This window comes from Alligator mississippiensis, chromosome 14, assembly GCF_030867095.1.
Source record: "Alligator mississippiensis isolate rAllMis1 chromosome 14, rAllMis1, whole genome shotgun sequence".
Classification (NCBI taxonomy): Eukaryota; Metazoa; Chordata; order Crocodylia; family Alligatoridae; genus Alligator; species Alligator mississippiensis.
In genome coordinates this window covers 32,256,468-32,281,210 of record NC_081837.1, presented here as the reverse complement: position 1 = coordinate 32,281,210, position 24,743 = coordinate 32,256,468, and the positions used below count along the sequence as shown (strand labels likewise).

At 51.7% G+C, this 24,743-nt stretch overlaps 1 protein-coding gene across 3 annotated transcripts in view; it reads right to left on the bottom strand.

The window, feature by feature from the left end:
- KIF21B (kinesin family member 21B) overlaps positions 1-23,029 on the bottom strand; it is an 81,380-nt gene extending 58,351 nt beyond the window's left edge. For all 3 annotated transcript variants that reach the window (XM_019492577.2, XM_019492578.2, XM_019492575.2), the window contains exon 1: positions 22,872-23,029. In XM_019492577.2, the coding sequence (XP_019348122.2) occupies positions 22,872-22,909 (38 nt within the window). In that variant the 5' untranslated portion in view covers positions 22,910-23,029. The remainder of the gene's footprint in view (positions 1-22,871) is intronic.
- Between the last annotated feature and the right edge of the window lie 1,714 nt (positions 23,030-24,743).

The following is a 24,743-nucleotide window of genomic DNA, read 5'->3' as shown; positions in this document are numbered from 1 at the left end:
ACGGATTATGACAACATACACACCTAAAGGCCCCTTCCTCCCCATGGTTATAAATCCTCATGCTTAGGTGCATGAGCCAACCTCTGATGGTGGTCAGGAAGAAACTATACAGATTATGGCTTAATGGGGCTTTTTCTACCTTCCTCTGAAGCTGTTATTGCCCACTGGCCATATTTACACAATAAATCACAATAAAGCCAGAAGCAGTTCTAGACCCTGAGACTCGAAGCTGAGCACCAGGTGACCCACTGAGAGGTTCATCTCTGGCTCCATTCCTGACCCTTTGTAACATCTTGGGTGAATCAATGGGTTTCGCTCTCCATGCCTCAGTTTCTCCATTTATACTATGGGGACAATGCTGGTGACCAGCTTCACAGTGCAAGGATACATGGTGTCCAGCAGTGCTCACAAAGCACCTTTTGTTTCCTGGAGTGGGAAAATGCTAGTACAGATGATAACATATTTCCACCAGGAAAGAATTTGGCCAGTGAAGTCCAGGCACTGCACTGAGGCCTCCAATACTATGTCATTTAGCCTTTGCCAAGAAGCAAGGAGACCTCATGGAAGCTGGAGAAGGCCCAAACAGTAATGAGAGGACACTGACTTCACCAAGAGCCTGGTACGAAGGGCACTGCAGTTAGTGGACATCCTCCCCTTACTCCAGAGACGGACTCCAAGCACCTTAGTAGCAGCAAGCGTAACTTCAGAAACCTAAACCTATTTGGCAATTAAGGACTTATCCATTGGTCCCTGGGCAACCCCATAAATACCCAGGGCTGGCAGGAAGCTCACTCTTCTTAACAGATAAGAGGCAGCTTCCCCTAGGCTGTGCCTGAGAAAGATTAAACCAAAGCCCTGTCTGTCCACATTAGGAATTTGCTCTGGTGTCAGCAGCCATTGCCTGACCAGCCCATTGAACTGGCATTGGCAGCAGTCTCAGGGCCTCTTGCTTTGTCACGCTTGCTCGGCAGGGACTGCAGGAGCAGTCTGTCCCACCTACACTAACAGATGGCAGGGTAGAGATGCACCTTAGGGATTAACTAAATCAGGGATGCATAAGCTTTCGTGAGTCAGAGCTCATTTCTTCAGATACTACCAGCTGCGGCTACAGGTAGCAACTGATGAAGTGACCTCTAGCTCGCCTATGCATCTCTGATTTAGTTAGTCTATGAGGTGCATCTCTACCCTGCTTACTGCTTATTTTTACACTAACAGTGACAGTCAGTCCCTCCATTTCAGAGGTGCCACTGTAGAGACAACTGCTACACCAGCAGCCAGTGTCCTCATATAAATGGGTCCTGACCATGCCCAGGTCCAGCTGGAACAGGCACATTCAACCACCTTGGGCCAGCACCAGCTCCCTCTCCCTGACAGCCTGCAGGAGAAGTTGTATACATGTGGTAATGCCCCAACAGCAACCATGCTGGTCCTGGCTTCCTGCAATGTCGTCTGGGAACACAGCCATCCTAAGGAGCTTGCTACAGTTCAGGCTCACCAACACCAGACCTACTCATGAGAGGATAATTAGTGCCAGAGGGTCAATGGAGAGGGGTGATGGGTGAAGGAGAGAGAACAGAGGAAGTGGGCGAACACAAAGGACTTCACAGTGCTCATTGTCAGTGCACAGCAGCCCTGAAAGACTGGAACCTCCCTGACCCGTCCAGCGGAGGTGGAGGGAGTGAGACAGATGCACCTAGCTGGAAGGAAATGAGGGAGGGCATTAGAAAGCACACAAGCCCCCTCTCCCATTACGACACATCAAGGCAGTGAGCTTCTTGGAGCCAGGGGGTAGAAAGGAGCAAAAAGACCTGCTCTGGGCAAAGACCACTGGAGCACAGGGCTGCTCGGGATGGAGCTGCAGGTCATCCCTGCCAGGAGAGTCTGTTTGCAGACGTAGGGATGACAAACTCTGAGAGTCAGCGGCATGCCAGTGGCAAGCATGCAGAACGGGAGGCGGATGGACCTGCTGGCAGAGACAAAGACATGGGCAGGGGGAGGGATTGAGCCCTTCCAGACTGGGAGCTCCAGCTAGGACAGGGACTGGTGGCACTGGATGAGTCTGGCCATTCCAGTTTCAGAGTCTGGAGCCTGCTGCTGCCGAAAGAGGCATATGGTGCCAGGGAGACCCCCTCTCCTGCATCCGGTCTGTGATGGAGCCAGATCAGAACAGAAAAGACAGACAGGGAGCAGTATATAAAGCAAGAGAACAGACACAGAGGGCTCCCCAGCTGGGAGCCTCTCTGTCTTTTCTTTCTTTCTTTGCTGGCAGGATGTGAAAGCAGCCATCACCATGAGAAGATTGTCATGGCAACCAAGCATCCATGAAGGGGAGGAGGGAAGAAAAGGGAGCAGGAGATACATCCCAAAGGGTGAGATGCTTACACACACTCTCTCTCTCTCAATCTCTTATGAAAATACTCTCAATTTCTCCAGCAGCCCTGAGATGTACAATGGCTGGGTTGTTCGGCTTCATAGCTGTAAGCCAACATTTACAGAGAGGGGAACCAATTGGGCTGGCTTCCAAAGCAATGAATGGGTACTGGTCTAATAGCCAGGCTCTGTAAGACTCCACCAGGGAACCATTCAAAAAGCTACCGCCCCTGCCTCCTAATAAGGCATGTCAGCAACTCACTGCCCAGAAACAGGCAATCCAGGAAGATGCCTTTACTACATAGAGCCTTGCTACCTAGGCCCTGAACACCTTCTCTGTGTACAAAAGATCTGGATTTTGCTCCTCAGAGTGGACAGCCCAGTACTAAAAATGATATAGCACTCCAGGGTCTAAGCAATAATTGCCCTAGGGAATGATGACGGAGGACAACCACTGTTTAAAATAGGGCCCATCCATCAGCACGTGGCATCTTACCACCTCTAGCTCAAGAGGAGCACTAAGAAGCCTCTGATTAGACAAGGATGCTTTAAAGCAGTGGTGCAGAATAGGATCGGACACAGAGAGTAGTGTGAGAGCCTGTCACAGATCAGGCACTCGGGGAGTGGCCTTTTAACCCGTGACGCTCAAACCCTCGACCCATTCCCCGAAACATAAATCACCTTCCCACAAGCCACATGGGTGGAGATTGCCTATGGACGTTCTGCAGAGGGTGGTGTTCAATTGCAAGTGTGGGAACCAAGCACATTGAGTGCAAATCTCACCTTTGTCACTGAGTCACCTCCCCTCTGCCTCAGCCTCCCTCTCCTATTCCATTGTCACTGTCCCTATCAAGATATTTCATACTTAAACAAGATGCTAAAAGCACAGTAAACTACTTCTACTGAGCATTAGCACGTCAAGGGAAAAGCCGTGCTAATTCTACTGTGCATTAGCACATTAGTCTACTGCACATTAGTGTCACTTAAAAGACGTGCACTGGCGCTATTGCACAGTAGTGCTGATTACAGCACATTAAGTTAGTACCTATTACAGGTATTAAATTTAATGCATAGTGATGATGGTGCATTAATGAACATGTAGACATGCCCATAGAGTGGCCTTAGTCCAGAGACCATTACCAACTAGTGGCCTGTTTTGCAGCCTTATGCTCCATTAGTGTTTGTTCCCAAATCCCAGCAGCTCATGCAGAGAGCCATGGAGAGCCCCCAGCTATGCCTAAAGCTTAGCAGTTTTGAAAATCTGGCACTGAACTAGGTCATGAAACACCCCCAGGATGAGAACTATATAGCAGCACTGAACTGTGCCACTCCTAGGGGACAGGCACCACTGAACTACACGCAGCATCACACAGCACAGGGATGAAGGGGGATACACAGCCAAGGACACTTGAGCAGACTCTCCACTCTTGTGCACAGCACCCCAGAAGGAACGTTTCATCCCCAGGATGAGCAGGCTCTTTCTATGGTTCATCCAACACACTCACCAAGGCATATGCTGTCTTGCCACCTACTGGGTGTTTTAGCGACCACAGAAATTTACTATGCTGCTGGGTCCCAAAGCCCCAGACAAATGCAAGTACTATCAGCTTGCCCTGTGGGCTAGTGCTATATGCCCAATAACCGTGAAGTAGCTATTGTGTATGAATATGGGAGGTATGCTGCAAAGGTCAATGGCCTGCCCTTCACATAGGAAGGCAGTGCATTTTACTGCTGGTACAGAGGGAACTGCAAGCTGCAGCTCACCCCAGATCTTGCTTTTTGATGAGTCATAAAATCATGAATTTAAAAATAACATAGCTGTTCAGTTCCGGCTTCTGTGGTTGAAACGCACTGTCCCCAGAGTGCTCAAAGAAGGGACTCTAGCCTGCTTTGCCAACTAACCCAGAGTCTGAAGCAAGAGAACCTTTCTACTCAATGCAATATCCTCAAACATTACTTCAGACCGTACAAGAGTCTAAACCTCCAAGAACGAAAACCCCTACATAGTAAAAGAGGCACCATGCTCAACGAGTAAAGGGAGAGGAGAAATACCTCTTTTCACTGCACCCATTTCTGGGACACTGAAAGACGGGCTGACTCAGACCAGGAACTTTTGCATCCCTGGTGCGTGACAGCAGCACAGACTCCAGTGAGCTGCACAGTTCACAGCAGTTTAGCTTAGCTCCATAGACAGGCTGCCACCTGAGGCTTTCTCCCCAGTGCCACACAAACTTGGCTTGTAATTAAAATTAGCACAGCTGGAATGTGGGTGGGAAATCCCTGCAATGTTGGCACTCCCTGATATTGGTGGTGTCATCAGAGGCATAACCAGCCAGTCCTACGCCCTGGGCAGTGGCAGTGCACAGTGCAGGAGGAGCAGCTAGAGGCTTGCTGCTGCAGGGGGAGATGTCAACTCCTTTTTGTTTGTTTTTTTGTCACTAACATGTTGAGCAGCCATTTAAACACTGATTCTGGCAGCAAGCAAAGGTGGTGACATCCCCCCAGCCCGCTGCAGTGAATCTCTGGTCACTGCTCCTGTCCCATCATTGCCCAGGGCACTGAGTGGTGCCCCTATAGCTCTGCCCTCCCCAGCATGGGAGCTTTAGCTGCTGCAGAGAAGGTGCAGGGCAAGGGGAAGGGGAGGAGCGGGGGGAAGGAAGGTGAAGCACCCCCCTAGCTCAATTCTGGCACTTCCCCTTAGGCAGCATCCAGGCCTTGTGACCCATTAGCCCACCCATGGTTATGCTACTGGGTTTCCTCCCTACAAAACAGCTAATTGCAGGGCCACCAAGTCTGGAGGAGAGGTAATTCAGTCCAAATACTTGATCTGGGCTGAGAGTGGTGGTCCTCAGCCCACAGCAGGGCGGCAAGTGCAATCAGCTGCCACTGCAGCAGAACTGGGTGCTTTCATGGCTAAAAGCACAAGCTGCTACAGAGTGTGCTAAAAAGCCCACCTCCAGCTCAGGGTCAGGTCATATCCTCTGGACTGAACAGCATGAGACCTGTAACACAGGCTCACCAGTCGGCTGCCCTACGTCTAAGATCAGAGCCCCTTGGGAAATATCAGTCCTGCTTAGAGCTTCCATGTATTCATCTTGGAAGGACCTAGGGCTGAGCAGACCCTAACAGCATCATCTTGGCAAAGACATAGCTTCTGTTTCCTGTGTTGCAGCTCTCGTGCCTGTCATCTCACTCTTGGATGACGGAGGCTGCAGTTGTCTATTTTTGCAGAAGCATGACACATGTGACTCAGGCTGAATTCATCAGCTGCTCCAATCCTCCTGAGCTTTCGATATGGTACGACTGCCTGCCCAGCCAGTCACTGCCATCCTCTTTGTGCATCCAAAAGTCTCTTCCCACCTGAGCTCCTCTGCCCAGCGCTCTGCTGACTTTATACAGTCAATCCCAGCCCGTATGGCCTGCATGGACTGTCAGGCAGTTCAGACCGATGCACCTTGCCTGGGTGAAAACACAGAGGGATTGCTAATGATCTCATGGGGGCTCCCATGTTGAGACTGGAGGCACAACATACAGCTTGAAAAAGAGTCTATTGTCAACCAGCACAGCTGACATAGAGCACTTCTGTACTACTACCTAGGGCCAGCCCTCGGGCCCGCTGCCCTCTACCCTGACCCTGCCAATCCAGGCTTGTCCCTCTGGCTCGTTCTCTAGCCCTCAATCTCCAGTTGGCCCAAGAGCAGCTGCTGGGACAGATGAGGAATCTATTTAACACTCATGCAGCCTCCACCATTGGGGTTTACTCACAATCAACTCTATTGACCGTGAGCATCCACATGAGGCAGGGCTGTGCTGGTATCTGTATTCTACATATCAGGAACCGACACGTCAGGATTAGCGGTGTCCCAGTTAGTAAGGAACTGAAGTCCTTTAGCGCCCTATCCCCTGCAGCATTGACTAAAGAGTGCACGGATCTTCAGCTCAGGGCCTGGCAGCACTTAATATTACCCCCATGTGAGCATTTCACGCCACTCTGCATCAAGGAGGGAGCGAATGGCTCTACCCTCTACTCTCTCAGGTAGCCCAGTGCAGCGTCCATAGGAAAGAGTTTGCCGCAGGAAGATGGGCTGTTTGTACATGGGACACTGGCTGGTTTGGACCAAATTCAAAACAAAGTTAAGCATTTAATTACTGCAGCAAGAAGGCAATCAGTGAGAATCAAATCAAGGTCCCCTGGGAGAGTCAGGCCTGATCAGCAAATGCTCCTTCCCACAGCTCAGATTAAGAGATACCATTAGTCATCTGCCAGCAGCACATTAACGCTGGCTGAACATACTGCCTGCAGCCACTTCCAGATCAAGATATCTCCATGCCCAGGGTCTGCAGCATTTGCTTGGTTCTAGGAAGACTCCTTTGCAAAGCTTCAAGTTTGCAGGGCAGCCTCATGATGGGGGGAACCAGGCCAGGATCCAGTAACCCTGGCCTTGATTCGCAATTCTCCCATAGACGCCCTTGACAACCTTTGGCAAGTCACTTAGCCTCCCCTGGATTTCCTTTGTGCAATGGGGCAATAACACTGCCCCACTCCGTAAAGGTGTGGGATGGCTAAATCCAGCCAAAACTGCGAGGTGCTCAGACGCGAGGGTAATGGAGCCGGGTTAGTAAATGGACAGAACAGTGCCAGGCAGGGCACTTGAGGGAGCGAGGTAATACACGGAAGTGTACCAGCTTCCCTGCTACGTGTTCAAGGGAAACCACCCCCAGGAAGTGGCCCTTTCACTCCTGTGCACAACACTGAACAGTTGTATTGCTCCACGGGGGTGCTGCCACCAACCCACGGTGCCCCCAATTCTCCCAGCATAGCAGGGCTTGGAAAGTAGCAGATGCTTAACAAGAGTAAGGGGTCCTGCACAGCCTAGAGGAGTGTCAGGTCATCAGCCCATCCTGAGGCAGCTCAGGTCCTGCAGGCATAATTTTTCCACGCAACACTCCCTGCTCTGTCCTGCACAAGGGTTCACTGCCTTGACCTCCCGGAGCAGTGCAGAAAATGAGCTAGGCCACCCCAGAGGCTGAGGGTTGCTCACCTTCCTCCCAACTCCCCCAGCTTTTCAGGATCAACATTGGGCTCTGCCAATGGCAGTCCTCCAGCTGCATGGTAGAAAGGACCTGCCAGGGGTGGGGGTGGGATTTCTATGCCTTCCTGCTCCCCAGAGTCCAGCTTCCGAGAATGCAGAGCTCTTAAAGAACTATTTTGCTGCCCTCCTATAATCCCCAGCTCTAGACTTTCCCAAGCTTAGGAAGACCTATAAACCAAGCATTGGCAGCCAGCATGTGATGCTCATTAGCTCTGGCATGGCACACCTGTGCTGATCAGCTCCATCTGCTCTCTGTGCCTGCACTCAGGGAGCAGAGTTTCAGGGAGGTAGATCCAGTTTGGGATCAGGGCAGCTGGGAAGGGAACAGCTTATGCTAGGGATTTGTTTTCAAGAAGATGAACAAACATGCAGGGTTTCGACTAGGGATTCAAGCTCCAGCTGGGAAATACACCCAACATACAGAGAGTGAATGTGATGCCCAATGCTGGCTTGGGCACTCAGGAGGGTAATAACAGGGGTTAAGCATTAGTGTCCTTTTTTTGATCTTTTAGAAATCTCCAGTCCAAGACAGAGCAGAGGGACGGCTGGCTGACTTTTGTCTCTCCCCACGGAAGTTAGTATGTCCTTTCAGATCTGGACTGGTTTACAAGTCCGCATACCAGAACTGATTTAAAAAAAAAAAAATGCCAACCCCTTCCCCATAAAGACTAAATAGTGGAGCTGCCTTGACATCTACAGTGCACCCCCTGCTTGGATGCTGCATCCCTCCTCTCTGGACTTGCCTGTTCAGACTGCGACCTCTCTGGGGTAGGGTCTGCCTACACAACACCTGGCAAAAGGAGCCCCTAGCCTAGACACTGCCTTAACACAGATAATGGTAAAAGCTGGTTCCTGCAGGTTACTTCCAGACAGAGACATGGAGCAGCCCTCACCACTCTGCAGAGAAGATCTCAGTATCTCCTGCCTGGTGCAGAGATGGCAGAACCCAGAGGCTAACCAGAGCCCAGTTATACCACAGGGCACACAACACTCTGCTGTTGCCGGTGAGGTCACGCCAACTCACACCTGCACAACCAACAGCAGCTTCTATTTTACAGTAGTCTGACCCTGGACATCCCACTGGAAGCAGAACTAAGCCTTACCGCTGTCCCCTGTGTGCGGGCCCAGTGTCAGGGGTGCTGGGAGAATCTCTGTTCCTGTTCAGCACAAGGCAGCTTATTTTGTAGAATGAAAAGCTTAGGGCAGAGCGACTCGTCTGCTCCACGACTGTAGAGCGCTGAACAACCGAGGTGAAGCCCCTCTGCATTTCTACCCCAGCACAGATGCATATAGTGATGGACCCCATCATTAGGCGATACTGGCTCAATGATGATCCTAAATCACCAGCAGCACCTGGACATTCCCCAAGGTCTCCATCTAAAAACTGAACCAGCTTCAGCCTGCTTAGTTTAAGATTAGAAAGGACAGCAGGACTCCTCTCCTGCATCTCTTCTGTTTCCTTTCCCCAAATGGGGCACCTACTCTCCATACTGCTCTAAGCAAGCTGTTTCTTGTGTAAAGAGGCCACAGCCCAAGAGACTGTGGAACCTATCATGAGGAAGCCAAGCTACAGCAGTCACAAGGCTAAGACCATGGGAGATAAGATAGCAAGCAGCACAGAGGACCATGTCAGGGTAAGGAGGGCAAGCATTCAGTGCCTGGGAGCAAAGAACCTGCTGTTGGCTTCTCATTTTCCCTGAGCCCAATTTCTCAGCATGCCTGGTTCTTAAGAGCCAGGCTGATTATCCCCTGCAATCCCAACCTTTAGATTACTCTACTGTGCAAGCCATGCAAAGCAGGGCCCTCCTGCCCAGAGCAGTGCAGACTCACCCTAGTGAAGGGGCAAGACTGGGCTGTCTGTCAGTACAAAGGGGATTTCAGTGTGAGGTACTGGGCAGAGATGCAGGCTGGGCTTGGAGGGCCAACATGCCTACAGACACTGCATAGCAGCCCCCTAAACCCTGGCCTGAAGCATGAGTCTACAGAAGGAGTAAGACTGCAAGACTCATTGATGAAGCCATGACCTCTCCTCAGTGCTACAACTGGAGAGAGAACAGGTCATTTCTACACCTTGTAGGAGTCTACAAAACCAGCCCTCTCCACCAAGCACTGCAGGCTGTCAGAGCATAAATCAATGCAGAGCACACAGGAAAGAAAGAGTTAGGAAGGAGCTTGCTAAACCCTAACCTCCTCCAATGGTGGGTGCAAGCATGAAATACAGATGAGCAGAGACTGGGAATGAAGCTTGAGGGGCCTCTTGGTCATAGTCTGGCTCTGCTCAAATGCAGGCCTAGGGAGGGCAGAGGATAGGATGAAGGACAAGCTCCTGCAGTCCAGGCCTGCATAGCCAGCTGGGTAAGAATGGGATTCCCTCTGTTCCCAGGTCTAGTCCTGCCCTTCTGCTGCTGCTTCCCATTTCCCAGGGAAGCGAGAGCTCTCTCACTCAGCACTCGAACTGGCAGCAGATACGGAAACCAGTGGCTCAAATGCTGCAGCTTGTTCCTCCCTGCCCACTCAGTTGCACGTGCCAAGAGACTTCCAAGCTGCAATGTCATTCATATCACAGAAGGGCCAAGGAGCCAGCACAGCCCCATGGAAGTGGGTGATGTACAAGCTCTGTCCTTCCCCAGAGTACTGAGGACCTAAGGAGCGCTCCATGGCACCACCCTGGCAGACCCAAATAGATCCAAGCAGGGATGCAAAATGCAAACCTCAAGCCCCCAAGCTGCACCACCACAACTCAAAGTGCTGCAGTCAGCTGCCATTCAAACTGATCAAAAGGCCTATGCCATTCAGAACCAGTGTGGAACAAGGAGCACTGCACCCAAACTCCATGCGCAGGCGCATGGCCATTTATCAGCTCCTCTTTACTCTGAGCAAACCTCAACATCCACCCCATGGCAGGAGCTGGCCATCTAATTTCTGCGCTCTGACAACCACCAGGCTCCACAGGTTTTAATAGACAAATATTTTCACTGTGAGGGATGCTGTGGGCTGCAACGCTTTACAAGTCTTTTCCAACCATGTTACATAGCAGGAGGTCCCCATTTGTCTTGTAGCAGCCTGGATCTGGTTTGTGTTTGTTTGTTTTGTTTTTTAATTAATATATTTCAGGTTCCAGGTCAAATCAGCCAGATTAATCCCAAATCAAATAGATTGAACAGAACTTAATCATTCCAAAAACCACACTGACTGAGCAGGCAGAACTCAATCATTTTAAACACCATGTATGGTGCTACAACTGGCGAGCATCCTTTGTCCCAGGCTCTCACCCTGGGACATCAGAGACTCACAGATCCATTGGCAGGCATCCTACGTGAAGGCCCAAGCCCAGAGAACTTGAGATTCAGATACCCCCACTTGATCTTAGCCCACAAGAGGCTGGGAAGTAGCAGCTTGGACCTGTCTGCACAGACAAGCTCCCAATACACCCCTATAGCCACTCCAAGTATCAGACCCTGTTGCCATATACTAGGCAGGCACTTTGGCTGATGCATGGTAAGCCCCAGCTGTAGGAGCGATGAGGCTGCTTTGGTTTTAGACATGCTTTCTACCCAGCTGATGCACGAATCTGGAATAACATGCATTACCCCAACCTCTTCTGCATATAACCACCAAGAGCAGCAGCTCAGGTAGCAGCAGTCATACCTTGCTCATCCCTTTGCGAGTGCCAATACAGATGACAGGACAGAAAATGCATCCTGATCCCCACTCTGCTTCTTTAAAGCCACAGGAAGGTTTCTCTTGCAGTCTTGGTGCTGCGGTTGTTTCTGGGCTGCTCATCCTCTCTGGACCAGTCAGTAAGAGACACTATGCCCAGCAGAGCCTGCTTGCTGCAGCCTGGCAGTTGTGGGCCCAGCTCCCTTCCTAGCCACATACTACATTGAGCCTGAGGTCGCCAGTCCAGGCTCTTCCTCCTCTGTAAGCACAAGTTGCACATTGGGGACCGGCCTCTACTCAATCATGTCACTGTGCAATCTATTGCTCGTCTCCTATGAGGAATGTAGCCACTTAACGAATTCACCTGCATTCATCATTCTTCTTCACTCCCATTGTAAACTAGCTATCCTGTTCCTGTGTGCTGATCAACAGCTGCTCTGTTCCACCCCAGACTTGGCTGCATTTCACTGCTTGGCCTCCTATTTGTATTACTCTTCACTGCCTGGGTAATTAAAACAGACTGTGATAGTACCTGGTGGCTTCCATCAGCTGGAGTCCTACTGTGCTGGGGGTGGCATCACCAGTCCTTGCCCTGAAGAGCTTACAAACCACATACGAGCACGGCCAACTCTTCTCTCTATATCTACACATTGACCCAAGCTAAAGGGGAAGGTGGAAAGTACTCAGCTTTAGCTGCAGCACTGATCACTGGAAAAACATCACCCACGGTTTCATTAGATAGGGTGCAAATGCTTCAGGGCTGTGAGCCTTCGCGCTTCAGCGCACGCATCAACCAGTCACTGAGGGTGGTTAGCAAAAGCTTTCCTCATAGGTTGAGTGCATCCTAAATTGCCAACCAGTGGATTCCTTGCACCATCCTCAGATGCAGGAGATGGAGCCAATACTGAGACAAGACATTGGGCTTAAACAGCCCCTCATCCAAACTACTACCAGACAGAAACACTAGCCTGCCATCACTGGAGATGAAATGTAGAAGACACCTCTGGTGAAGGTTTAAAGTTCATGATTTGCCTATTTTCCACCCCCAGGCTTACTCAGTTACTCCTGGGCGGGGATTTGGTCTGGGTGCTCTGCTCATAAGCCTATGTGCTTGTGCATGTGCACGCATGCACACACACACACTTTTTCTCTCTCATTCACTCGTTCTGTGCTAGCCGTGCTTGTGATCTGAGACTGTGACAGACGAGACAGGAAGAAAAGGCCCAATGGGAGCAATAACAGGCTGCTTTGTCCCTCAGTGTTAGAGGTCATTTTGTTGAGCGATAATGCTCTCTAGGGGAACCCTTTTACACATGGCAAGGGGAGGAGGGGAGGGGAGGGAGGGCTCTAGGTGCTCTCCATTCCTTTCCTGAATTCAAAGCCCTGGCCCAGCTTGGGAAGGGGAGCTGAGGGTTAACTCACTCACCTTTCACCCATAAGGCTTCAGGCTCGAGCCATATGGCAGGCTCCTAAACTCAATCCACAGGACCTTGCTTAGCTTTTCAAGCTGTGCCATCCCAGGCTTGGGGCTGGCTTGGTGACCCTGGCCCCTAACCAGTGGGGATCAGAGTCTGAGTGGTGCTGGGGCTTTGGGGAAATGGCTGGGGCTGCAGTAGGCAATGTAGTCAGCAAGTCCTTGACAAGTTCCCCTTGTCGAGGATACCTCAGAGGTTTCCAAGCAGCAATGTGAGCCAGTGACAAGAGCCCCATCAGCCCATGTGGGACAAGCTTGACCTTCCCAGAGGCCCATCAGGGAGGAGGTTCCTGCTGGTGCCTGACCCACGGACGCTGCATCCTGTACGAGGTTAACGATACAGGAGGGGCTGCCGGAGCAGGGCAAAGCCAATGGGCAGACAAGCTGCAGTGCTGCACCACCCTGGGTCAGGGCACTGGTGACTGGAGGGAAAAGTTAGTGCCCCCTTGGGCAGGGCAAGCCAGGGTATGTCAATCAGGCTTGAGCCACGCGGGGAGTGGCTGATCCTGGATTTTTCTGTACATGGCCATAAGGCCTCCCAACATCATTTGGTCTCATCTCCTCTGGAGAGTGCAGAGGTCTTCTTGGAAACAGTCAGTGGTGGCATAAAAATATCCCCTGTAGGGGACTGCAAACAAATCCTTTTGGCAGCCTTGCCACAAGGGTGAGGATCAGGCAGAAAAAGCTTCCTGCCCTGTCCAGTGATATTCTACTAATGATGGGTTACATACAGGGCAGAAAGTCAGACCCTGGGCACTGCCATGGCCCAAAGGGCACAGATGCCTTTGAGTCACCCTCAGTTCAGGTTTGTCATAGTCTTAGACACGTGCAAGGTCCTTCAGGAAAAAGCGGACTGAGAGCCCGGGGACTGGAACATAACCCAGGATTCACGAGATCTCGGTTCCAATCCCCACCCGAGTCCCTGACGTTGGGCAAGTCACATAAGGAAATCAATCTGGAATACGGTAGAGTGCAGGAACTTAATCCGCGTTACATCAAACCACAAGAAGGCATTTTTAGTCCAGAAGGAAGCTGTCCACAAGGAGCTGTGCTGCTCCCCAGCAGCTATCCAGGATCTTTTCCCATGCAGACAAACTCCAAGTCTCTCCATCTGTAGAACGAGGATAATAGACCTGCCCTCTGCAGAGTGTAAAGACTGTGAAACACTCACAATGGGGCCAGATAAGTGCAAGAGCTAAAGGCAGCATGCCTGGCAAGCAGACTGACAACTTCCCTCTGCAGCCAGCAGAGTCCTGGCACAGCTAAGGGGGCAACACCCAAAGAGACATTTCACAGGCAAATCTGTCGCTCCGTTTTGCATCCCAGACTGACCAAAGCCTCAGAAAAGAGAATGGGCTCTTGTTTCCTTATCTTCTCAGAGGTACGAAACAGGCTATGACTTTTGCCCTGAATATACTGAAAAGCCAAAATACATCTAAATGGCGGCTGGTTAATAAACATAAGAGGACTGCCCTGGCATAGGCAGAAGGTGCATGACAGCGCAGCAGGTCTGCTAAGTGGATCAAGATGCTCTGTATCAAAGCAAACCGAGCCTTGTAAATTTTATCCGCCCGCCTTCATGTCAGGAGTGACAGACTCAGGCCTGCTGGGGGAATTGCTCTGGCACACCAGGGTTACATGCTTAACCTCCAACCCAACTGCGGCTACAAGAGAAGCCTGTTAGCATTTAATGTAAACGGAAATTGCCCAGCTGTGCACAGCCCGCTGCTACCAGCCCCTCCTGGGAAGGGGGCAATATCTGTGGTGGAGTCTTCTGTGACCTCCCCTTGCAATACAGCATGTCCCAGTCCTCCCCTCTGTTTAATCTAACACCATCAAATATTTTGACAGCATCTGGTAGGGGATACCCACTCTGGGACTACAAGGGCCTGGCTAACAAGTACGGGAAGGCTTAACTTGATGGACAGAATCTACTTCTCAGTTCCCACCAGGGATTGCTGGGGAAGTCCCTGCTTCCTTCCCTAGACAAGTGGATCAGGGGTCAGATTCAGTGACAGTCATTTAGAGACTTAACCATCATTCTGCTTACCAGCACCTCTAATGCTGCTTTACCATAACCAATACTGCTAGTACCAGAGCAGCTCCAGAAAGACAGCACCACAAGTGAACACAGCCCTGGAGCTTTAAAATCCCACCCGACTCACTTCAACCTGAAACAGGTCCCAGGGAACAGCACCGATGTTCCCAGAGAAACTTCTTTTCCAGGCAAGATTCACCCACGTAGGAACATATGGGGAGACCAGAGTTTTCATCCTCCTCTTTGATGCCAACCCTCTATCAGAGGCAGATCTGGGGGGCATGCTATGGTGCGGCTGCACCCCTCTTCCGCTGCATAGCGCACATATTGGCAGCCCTGGTTCCCTGCTTCCTCGGACACGTGGGTCCCCTGCAGAATCCAGGCAGAAACCGAGCTGAGACCATGCCACAGCAGCAACCAAGGACTCCGAGTACCCAAAAGCAGATAAGGATCCAATCTTGGTACCTTTCCCCTATGGGCTGAGGGGTGATGTGCTGTATGCTCCTTTACTAAATCCTAGATCTGCCCTCATTTTATCAGAGGTCAATATTTTGGTTTATGGAACTTGTGTCCTTGTCTAAGCAGCAGGGTCTCCTCAGGAGAAGTACAAGTCAAAGCAGACTGTCACTGTTGAGAGACACCCCCCAGTGCTCTCATATGGAGACCTCCCTTAGCTCTTCTAGCATACCATACTGATGGCAAGCGTGTGGTTCTTCTACATCAGGGGGAAAGGCAGTAAATGAAGAATGGCACATGCCCCTTCTAGAAGTTGGTCCGTGTAGATAATAAGAATTTACTAGTGCTTTTTTAGTGCAAGAAGAAACAGCTTGGAGCAGTTATTTTCAATCACAGTGTCAAGACAACATGAGCTGCCATGAGATCCTTTTAAGGGTGCTGTGTTATTAAGACTGATAGGTTTGCAAACACCTATACGGATAAACACAGAGACTTCAAACAGGAATCCAGAGTGTCAGAAACATCCTGACCTGTTGTGGGCTTTCTGCAGTCTTTGTAGAGAAGACTTGCTCAAAAAAAGAGTGAAAGCTCAGAGCTGGTATTCTCCACTGGTGCTTTGGGTCTAAAAAAAAAGGTTGAGAACCACTGGCCTGGAGGCTGACAGCTCTGGAGCCATGGGTGCTGACTACACCCAACACCTGCCCCAGGGTGGGGTGAGGTTCCCAGTGCACACACTCTTGCAAACTGAGGCTTTTACCAGTCTAGGACTTTATGTTTTAAACACAAAATGAAAGTACGAATCTGTTAGACTGCTGCCCTGTGAGGCATTTTCCAGGTTATACAGAGGACATAAAATATTCATCCCCCTAAAATGTGAAAGCCAAGAGGACCTAATGGAACTTGGTGCCTAAGTCTCATTGAAAACCAAGGGCATCTGAGCTCCTAAATCTTGTAGCACTTCTGGAAATGTCACTGAGTATGAACTCCTCCAGCCAGCAAGTGAGACCTTCCCCATGCTGGATGACCCCCTAAGCCAGGATTACTTTTTTTTTTTTTTACAAAAAGGGGCACCTCCAGGTACTTTTCCCAAACCTCCCTTTGCGGGCTACCCCCTCTTTTCCAATCTATTTAACACTTTAGTCATAGTAGGTGTATGGTTGATCTAAGCCAGCCTTATAAAATTCCACCCACTCTCACACCCGAGGCAAGCGAGCAAATCAAAGGCTATTGTGTGCGTGCTGTCATCGCAGCATATTGGAGTGCTCCCTCCTAGCCACCAGCACAAAGGCCGGCTGAGGGTGTGTAGTGCCTGTACTGGTGAGTTTCTATGACAGCTTTATGAGCTTGATTTAAACCTTCCCTCTGCAGCAGTGGAAAAACCACACCCACAAACAACACAGTCAGGATCTGGGAATCTGGAGTGACCAATTAGTAGCAATATCGGCGCTGTCCAGTGTGACATGCCTGTGCAGTACAGAACAAACATGCTCAGCTGAACCTGTAGCCCAGTTACCAGGGGAGATCTCCAGCTGTATCAGTGCACTGGGAATGTGAAGAGGGAAACTACAATTGCCTGGGCTCATCTCCTTCCCATACCTCATGGTCAGAGTCCTCACCATTCATTATACGTGCCACTATGCGACCTGGGGTTTCATTAAGTCAGTGGTCCATGTCCTCAGGCAGCTCCAGACTTCATCAGCATAACCCCTGGTCATTCACGTATTTACTGCCTCATAGCAGGGAACTTCCAGTGGTCCCAGTCACAGCCCCATCCTCTCGAGTGAGCCGAACTTATGTTTTTTTAGATTGATTTGGCCTTTAAGTAACACACATATTAGCAGACAGTAGAGTATCAGTGCTGGTGAACGCCCTGAGAAAGCACCAGCTTGAGCCAAGTCAAGTGTAGTCAGATGTTCATCTCCTGCCCCATCCGACAGCCCAACCAATGCACCTCAATCATCTTGACGACACCCCTTAATCCCAACATGCAGCTCTGCCAATGCCCCTCTGTCCCAGCCCACAGTCCCGTTGTTCCAGCTGTGGGGCTCCCTGCAGCTCTGCCAAAGTATCTGAGCTCCAGCCTGCTGCCCTCCCTGCTAATCCTTTCAGGCAGCTCATGGATGCACTGGGGTCTAGGCTGTGACAGAGACATTACAGGTCTCAATGCAGACCCAGGGGGAGAAAATCTGGGCCAAGCTGTCCCCACACACCTGCAAATACCACCTACATCATTCTGTGAAAGGAGGGGTGAGGCCTTGAAAAAGAGCCAACCCACGCCTGAGATCTGCAGATGCAGACACTCCCACCTGCCCCACTTCTTGAAAGCACAGCATCTTTGTGGATCTGGTTCCCATGTAAAGCAGCAGCCATGACCTCAATGGCTCCCTGAGCTGCTACTTCCACATCCAGTTTGAACAAACCCTTGGCTAATTTCTGTGTGAAAGTCTTGGTCTTAGAGCTGGGAAAGCATCAGATCCTGTGTGATCCCTGGTAGCTCTCACTGCCCTTACCCAGGTGCTGGCTAGAGGCTTTCAGTGACTTTGGAAACCATCAGATCCAAAATAAGGATCTGAACAGAATTGTGCTGCACCTCCTTAGGACCTCAGAGAAGGAAATGTGGTGTCTCCCCAGTTTTTGCTGTACTTGAGTTACAGGTCTTTCCAGTCTACCCCATGCTAGAGAACAGGGAACATTGTGTAGAAAAAGCTCCAAGATACCCTCAAGGCAAGCCACCTCTGGATATACAATGCAGATTTAGGACACCCATGCTTGAATGCCGCGTCCAGTTCTGGCTAGCCAATCTGCAAGAGGGCCAGTCAGAGAGAGATGAGATTCAGAGATGACCCATAGAAGCAAGGAGCAGCCTAGGAGTTGTATGTGAGGGGAGAACAAAAAACGGAAAAAAAAATCCCTGTTACTTTAGGGAAAAGAATAAGAGATAGGGCAGACTTGACTGTTCATCATGTCTCCTAAAACAAAAGGGAGGGAACTGAAATGGAATTGAAAAACAGTGTATTTAAAACAGAAAGCAAGGTACACACATGCACACGCATGAATGCATATGCCCCTGTTGTTGACCTCGGGAAATTCACTACCTCGACATGCAATTGCAGGCAAAACCTTAGCAGGACTTAAATAGAACGGAGCATTTTTGCACGTAACTAGGACCTCCAGGGTTACAGTAAAAATATCGTCAGCATTGCTATCCATCATGTACATGGGCCAGCGAGGTGCTCAAGGACATCCTGGAGCATTTACAACTTGGCCCATCAGGCTTCAGCTGCAGCATTTGGCCAGTTCAGTCCGCTACCTTGACTATTCATTTACCAACATCTCCTCCCCACAATCTGTTCCTTGGTTTCCAATTAGCAATCAGACTGGATTGGGAAAACTCTTTCCAGATACAGCCAAGAGCTGGATTTGGAAGTGGACACACTCTTTAAACCACCACAGTGGCTGGCTCTGAAGCAGGGAGACCTTTCTGAAGCACCTTAGCCAAGATTATGGGGATCTGTCTGAAAGCTCTGTTGTCACCTCCCCTATCCCTGCTAAAAGAGTGACTTCACTTTCACATCCCATAGCTGGATCTATCCAGGAGATACCAACCACTCAAAAGCTAGTTTCCATCACTGTTTCCAGTCTAAAGAGTCCAGGGAACATCTCTACTATCTAAGATCTGATCACACTGGCCTGAGATCTCTAAAATGCAGCATCACCCCCGCCCCCTGCTCCAACACAGTAACCCAGGGCATTGTCCTAACTCAGGAATTGGGTACTAGCTCAAAGGGCACTTGACAGGCTCTAGTTCTCCCGCTCAGACCAAAGATGGTACTGGAGGACCTAGAATTTAGGTCAACACAGACCCTGATATTTTCAATGCTCAGGAACCTCTGTGATTTGCCAGCAAGTTTCCTAGACCTCCACAAGCCAGTAACAGGCTTACTTCCCATTGGACAATGCCAGCTCTTAAAGTCAGCGCTAGCCGTGTTGCAGCAGAGATGCCACAATACCACTGTGAGCAGGCGAGGCCAACTGCTAGCTGTTCTCAAAGGTTTCCTCTTCCTGGCAGCGAATGATAACTGAGTGCAGTGGGGCCAGCCCTGCTCAAAGGCACTGTGCATGTCTTCAGCACAGCTCCTGTTCCAAGTCAGCGGTACAGCCGCACTCAAGACCCAGGAGGAAAAGTCATAATCGGCGCACGATCACACACCACCTGGGAGAGACATGCTTTGGCGGCATGTGTCTCCCAACTCTCCCCTCCACACCCCACCACAAAGCGGCCAATTCAAGCTGTATGCAGAATTGTGAACAGCAACGCCCTTTGCTTAAAAGGGAGTCAAATCTCCCTATGCAGCAGGGCAGTAAGCTCAGTGGGTAGAGAGATAAGAGCCGCTCAGCAAGTGATTCAGCAACCCCTGGTAAGGCAGTGTTTCAGCAGGAGTGTTTACAAGAGTGACTGAGGTCTGGAGGTTGCAGGGTTTAAATAAACTTGAAATCCGACTCGACTTCCTTCCCCAATTTCACAAGCTCTGCTTCCTGCCCCTTCTCGGCACCGCCAGGCGTGCTCAGTCGCTGCAGGAAATGCTGGTGGTAAGGGCATTTTCTTCTTATTTAGTAAGTTCTTTGAAACCTTGGGCAGATGCTGTTGTGAAGAGCTCAGAAAGGTCCACAACTAGCTCAGAAAGGTCCATCGTCCCCCTGCCAGCCTCCTAGATCCCCTCCATCAAGCCCAACTGGGATGTACACGTGTGTATTTCTGCATGTTCAGTGACTGTGGTCATGCTGGTCCCAGCAGGGCTCTGTGCCCTGGTTCTGGGAGCCCATATGCTTTTGCTAATATTACCCAAGCCTGTATTGCTATTTGCCCTTATCAACACCACCACTAGCCATGTTCTAACAGAAAAATGTTTATTCTTTGCTGGTGATGAGGTCAGAGGCAAAAAAGAGCCCAGTTTAGGGTTTGAACCCTGGGTAAAGTTTGAGAAGCCAGTCCCAGTAATTGGGAAGGTGAGGGACACAATGGGAGATGTTCATTTCTAAATTGCAGAAGTCTTGAGAGCACATGCTCTGTGCTCATTAGCTGGTTTGGGGACAAGCTCAGCTTCCAGGTCACCTATGAAGCAAAACTAACAGGACTTACGTGCTCATTAGTAAAGAAAGGAACCTTTTTCAGAACCTTAGGGATAGCTCAAATAAACACTCCTATCCGTACTCCATGTTGGACCGGTTTAACGAACAGTAATATTTTTACACTGGTTCAGTTAAGACTGGTGCAAACAGCCTGGATGCTTGATCCAGTTCCAACCGTGTTTACATCACTTGTGCTTCACTGTGCCCTGTGACCCCTATAAACCAGGCTGATACTGAATTCAGAGTGGTGCAAAACCATGTGTGCACGCACCTGCTCTTTTACTGATTAAAAAGCAAAGCCAGAGTGACTTCAGGTGTTTCTTTTGTCTTTCTGCTGCAGGCAGAGGTGAGAAGGGAGTGGGGCTTTCACAGCCCTAATTGAAGAGGCGGTGCTGCTTCACACTTACCAGAGATCTGCTTTTTCACATGTTTGGCTCAACCCCTCTGAGTCAAACTTCAACACCATTTTAAAACAGTCTATTCTTGGTGCATCTCTCAAGCCCAGATTGGAGTTAAAGAAACACATTATCCCAGTTTGATAATGAGGTAAATTGTACCTACAGTGGGGATATCTGTGCAGCTCAAACGCCGGCAACTAAAATCCCAGCACAGACAAAGCCTATTATAAACCCCCCTTTTCTGGTCAAGACCTTAGATTTCCATTCCTTAAGGGCTGTGATGTCATAAACCTATTAGCTCTCCAGTCACCCAGAGTGTCCCAGAAGAAAAAAGGGGACAATCTGAATTTCTACAATAAAAGAAGTAGGGAAAAACATAAACAAAACAAAAATGTCATCTTTTAGGCCTTCCTGTGCTGCACGTCAGAACCATCAAAGAGTGGGTGGGAAATGCAGTATTTCTCCCCTCCTTTTTGCCGGCTCCCTTTAACGCTAAGCTTTTGCCCTCAAGTTTCCAGCATAGACCCGGCTCCATCTCTGCCGACAGCATGGGTCTCAAACATTTAAAACAGCAAGGAAGGATTTTTTTTGCTTGCGTTATCACAAGAGGAGATTAAAAAGGCATCTGGATAAAGCGATTAGCCGGGGAAACAGCAGGGCAACCACACACGCAGATGGAGGGGAATCAGCAGTGTGACTGCTTCTCCTACCCTGCAATAAAAAAAACGCCCTCTTGTACCTTGCAGGCAGGTCTGTGCCGTTAGCTGGCAGCCATTTGAGAACGCTCTATTGTCTAGGCTCGGGTTTGCTTTAATGCAGAGCAGATCGCTTTAGCAGCCCAGTCCCCCTCTGCTGCTGTCAGCTCAGCTCTTTGATCCCTGCACAGGTGCTGGTTTATTAAAGGGTTTTGCTGCATTTCTGCAGATGGGGGATTACAGGATTTGGGGGTTGGTTTTTTTTTTTTGGATGAACTGAAAACCTGATGCCAGAGGCTGGCACGTCTCACATGGGTGCCAGAGCCAGCTCTGGGCAGGCCCTCCCAAACAGCATAGCCCAAGAGGAGCCTGCCCAGAATCAGGGCAAGTCCCCTGAATAAACCAGAGACCAATGGGCCTCAGGATCAGCAGCCTAATCCTAGACGTACCCTTGAACCATGGTTGCCACCTCGCTCCCATTTGGAGGTCGGGCATGGATAATGCTCTGTTAGAGGGGGGGACCATCTCCTTCCCTTGAATCGCAGTGACCCGTGAAAGCCTTGGCAGAGCATCAGTCCCCTCCCGGAGCTGGCAGGACGCACCTCTGCTCCCCACCGCGCACACGCTCTGCCGCTCTGAAGCGGGGAGGACAACTACCCCACAAGCCAGACGCTTGGCCGCTACAGTGATGGGGATGTATACGCACCTCAGCAGCGTGCTGTTTGGAGCACCACAGCGGGGTCTCACGGCACAGCGGAAAGAAAAGACCCCTGTGGCCCCAGAGGAAGGTGACCCCAACCTCTGGTCGCTTCCTGGCTTGTCCCCTCTTTGTCCCCACTCCCCAAAAAGGCTTTCAAGCGCTCTGCAGCCCCGGGTTCGGACCCCGCAGGGACCCAGAGGGGATGGCGCGTGCAGCACCCTGCTCCCGCACCTGCACAGAGGGGACGTCGCGGGGCGGGGAGGCAGAAGCTGCCATCCCGGGCTCCGACTGGAAACGGGCATGAACATCTCGGGCTCAGGGGCGTGAAGAGCCATTGTCTGGCGCTTCCCCTAGCCAACGCGCCCTGCGTTTGCGAGCCCCCGGTGCCGCAGGCGGTGGGATGCGCAGGGCTGGCTCGCGCCCCTGCCCCCAATGGGGCACCTCTTGTCGCGGGCCCCCCACGGCCCTTCCCGCACTGTGGCGGCGCGGGGAGCCCCGGCGGCTCCATCCCTCCCCATTGTCCTGCCGCCTCCACCGGGGCGCCCCTACCCGCCCCACCCCAACAAAGCCGGGCTGCCCCCGACTCACAAGATGCCGGGTCCCCTTGCCCCTCGGGAGGATGAGGAGCCCGAGGTGCCCGCGCATGTCTCCCCCACGCCCGCCCGCGCCGCGACATGCACGCCCTTGGCCGGAAGCCGCAAGCGCCCCCAAACCCCAACCCCCGCGATGCGGGCGAGAGGACCCTTTGTGCAAGGAGGAGGCGGCGGCGGCGGCTGGGAGCCCCCGGCCCGGGGGTGTCCCCACCCCTCCCCTCCCCGGGCACCTGGGCGCGGACACGCAGCCCTGCACCGGCTTACCGCAGCGCCACCTTCACGCAGCAGTCCGCCGCCGCCATCCCGCCGCTGCAGCCCCGGGCGCGGAGCGTGCAGGTGCAGCGGCCGCCCTGCCCCTGCCCCGCCGGGGATGCTCATGCCGGGCGCGGAGCCTCGTCAAGCGGCGCCCGGCGGCATGGTCCCGGCGGGGGGCGCGAACCAGCGGGCCGGCGGGGCGGGGCGGGGCGGGGCGGGGCGGGCCGCTGGAGGCGGCGAGGGCGGGCGCGGCGGCAAGCGGCGGCGCGGCGCTGCCCCCTGCCGGCCGCCGCGGGGATCGCGCCGCCCTGCCGGCTCCTCGCTGCTGGCGTCGGGGCCCGTGCGAGGTGGTGCAATCCTCCACCAGTGCTGCCAGCCCCTGGGGCAGAGGCACCCCTGAGGCAGCTTGTGGGTTTTTTCCATTAAAATATATTTTTATATATATATAGAGAGAGAGAGAGAGAGAGAGAGAGAGAGAGAGAGATGGATATATATGGTGATGGAGACATTGCTTGACAGGGCTCCCAAGGGAGGTGGTGCTCTCTCTCCCCTACCCTGGGAGTCTTCAAGAGGAGGCCCAGGGCAGGGAGTTGGACTCAATGATCTGTTTAGGTCCCTTCCAACGATGAGTACTATGGGTGACGGGTGCTTCCCGAGTCTGGGGGGCACCAGATCGCTGATGGGTGGGGAGGGTCCCCCAGTGGCTGATTGCTGAGCCAGTGGCGTTTATGGTTTCACAGCCGGCGCTTCCAGGGGGTGCACGGCTGATCTCAAGGGGCGCACGTGCACCCGCGTGCACGCCCTACACATCGCCAATGTATATAGAGTTATATATATATACATCCTCTATCATAAGCTTTCCATCACGCATCTTAAAACCGCGTTAAGAAGCCCGCACTTCCTGCTACAATAAATGCACCCACCCTCCACCCTCACCTACCCCAATCGCAGTCCTTTCGTCCAAGCCCCGATTTGAGGTTTACATTCTCAGTTCAGTCACTGTCCTTGTCGCTGTGACTTCCGCAGCTGCTGATCCTGTTGTAGTCCTTCTCGCTGTCTCCATGTCCAGTTGCATCTCTGTCCTCTTCATTCTCTCTGTCCACTCCCCCTCCCAGGGCATCTTCGAACAACCTGCACCAGGTGTCGCTTTTCCAGGTGAAAGTGGATACGTCTCCTCCATCCTTGCTCACTGATTTCCGGGGGTAGGACTGAAGTTTGCTCAGAAACATTTTAACACACAGTCTGTTGTAGTGCCTGGGGCAGTGCCAGCTCCTGCGGTGCCAATTGCAGTGCTGCTGCAGCCACATCTGCTTTTGCCCCACTTCCCTCCCCACAAGGACGGTGAGCCCCAGTTGCTCCCCCCTCTGTTGCACAACTGCCCTGGGTACTTTCTCAGGCCACTGGCACACATGGCACCCTGTGCCCTCCTGGCTTCTCTGTTCTGGGTATGATTGACGTAGCTTTGTATTCTCAAGGATGTGCCTCCATGTGCTGCAGTCACACCCCTGCTTGCGGTGTTGATGGGCTGAAGGAGCGAACTGTTCCCCAGTACTCGGAGGGTGAGAGCCAGCCCTTCTCAACTTCCTGCGTCATGGTGCACATTCCCTTCGACACACTCACTTTACCCCCATGGGGGAAGAGGCATCAGGCCCTGGGACTCCTGAGGGGGTGTGACGGCTGCCACATTTCACTGAGATGTTCAACCAAGACTTTGCTCCTCTTTGCAAGCATCGCCTCCTCAATCCCCCAGGGAAGCCTTAGGACCAAACTGATCGCTGGGGTTAGGTGGACTTGCTTTAGGAGTCAAAACCTTCCCTGCAGCATGGATTCCTTTGCTTTATTTGGGGAGAGATGGTGTCATGATGATCTATCAGTCAAGGA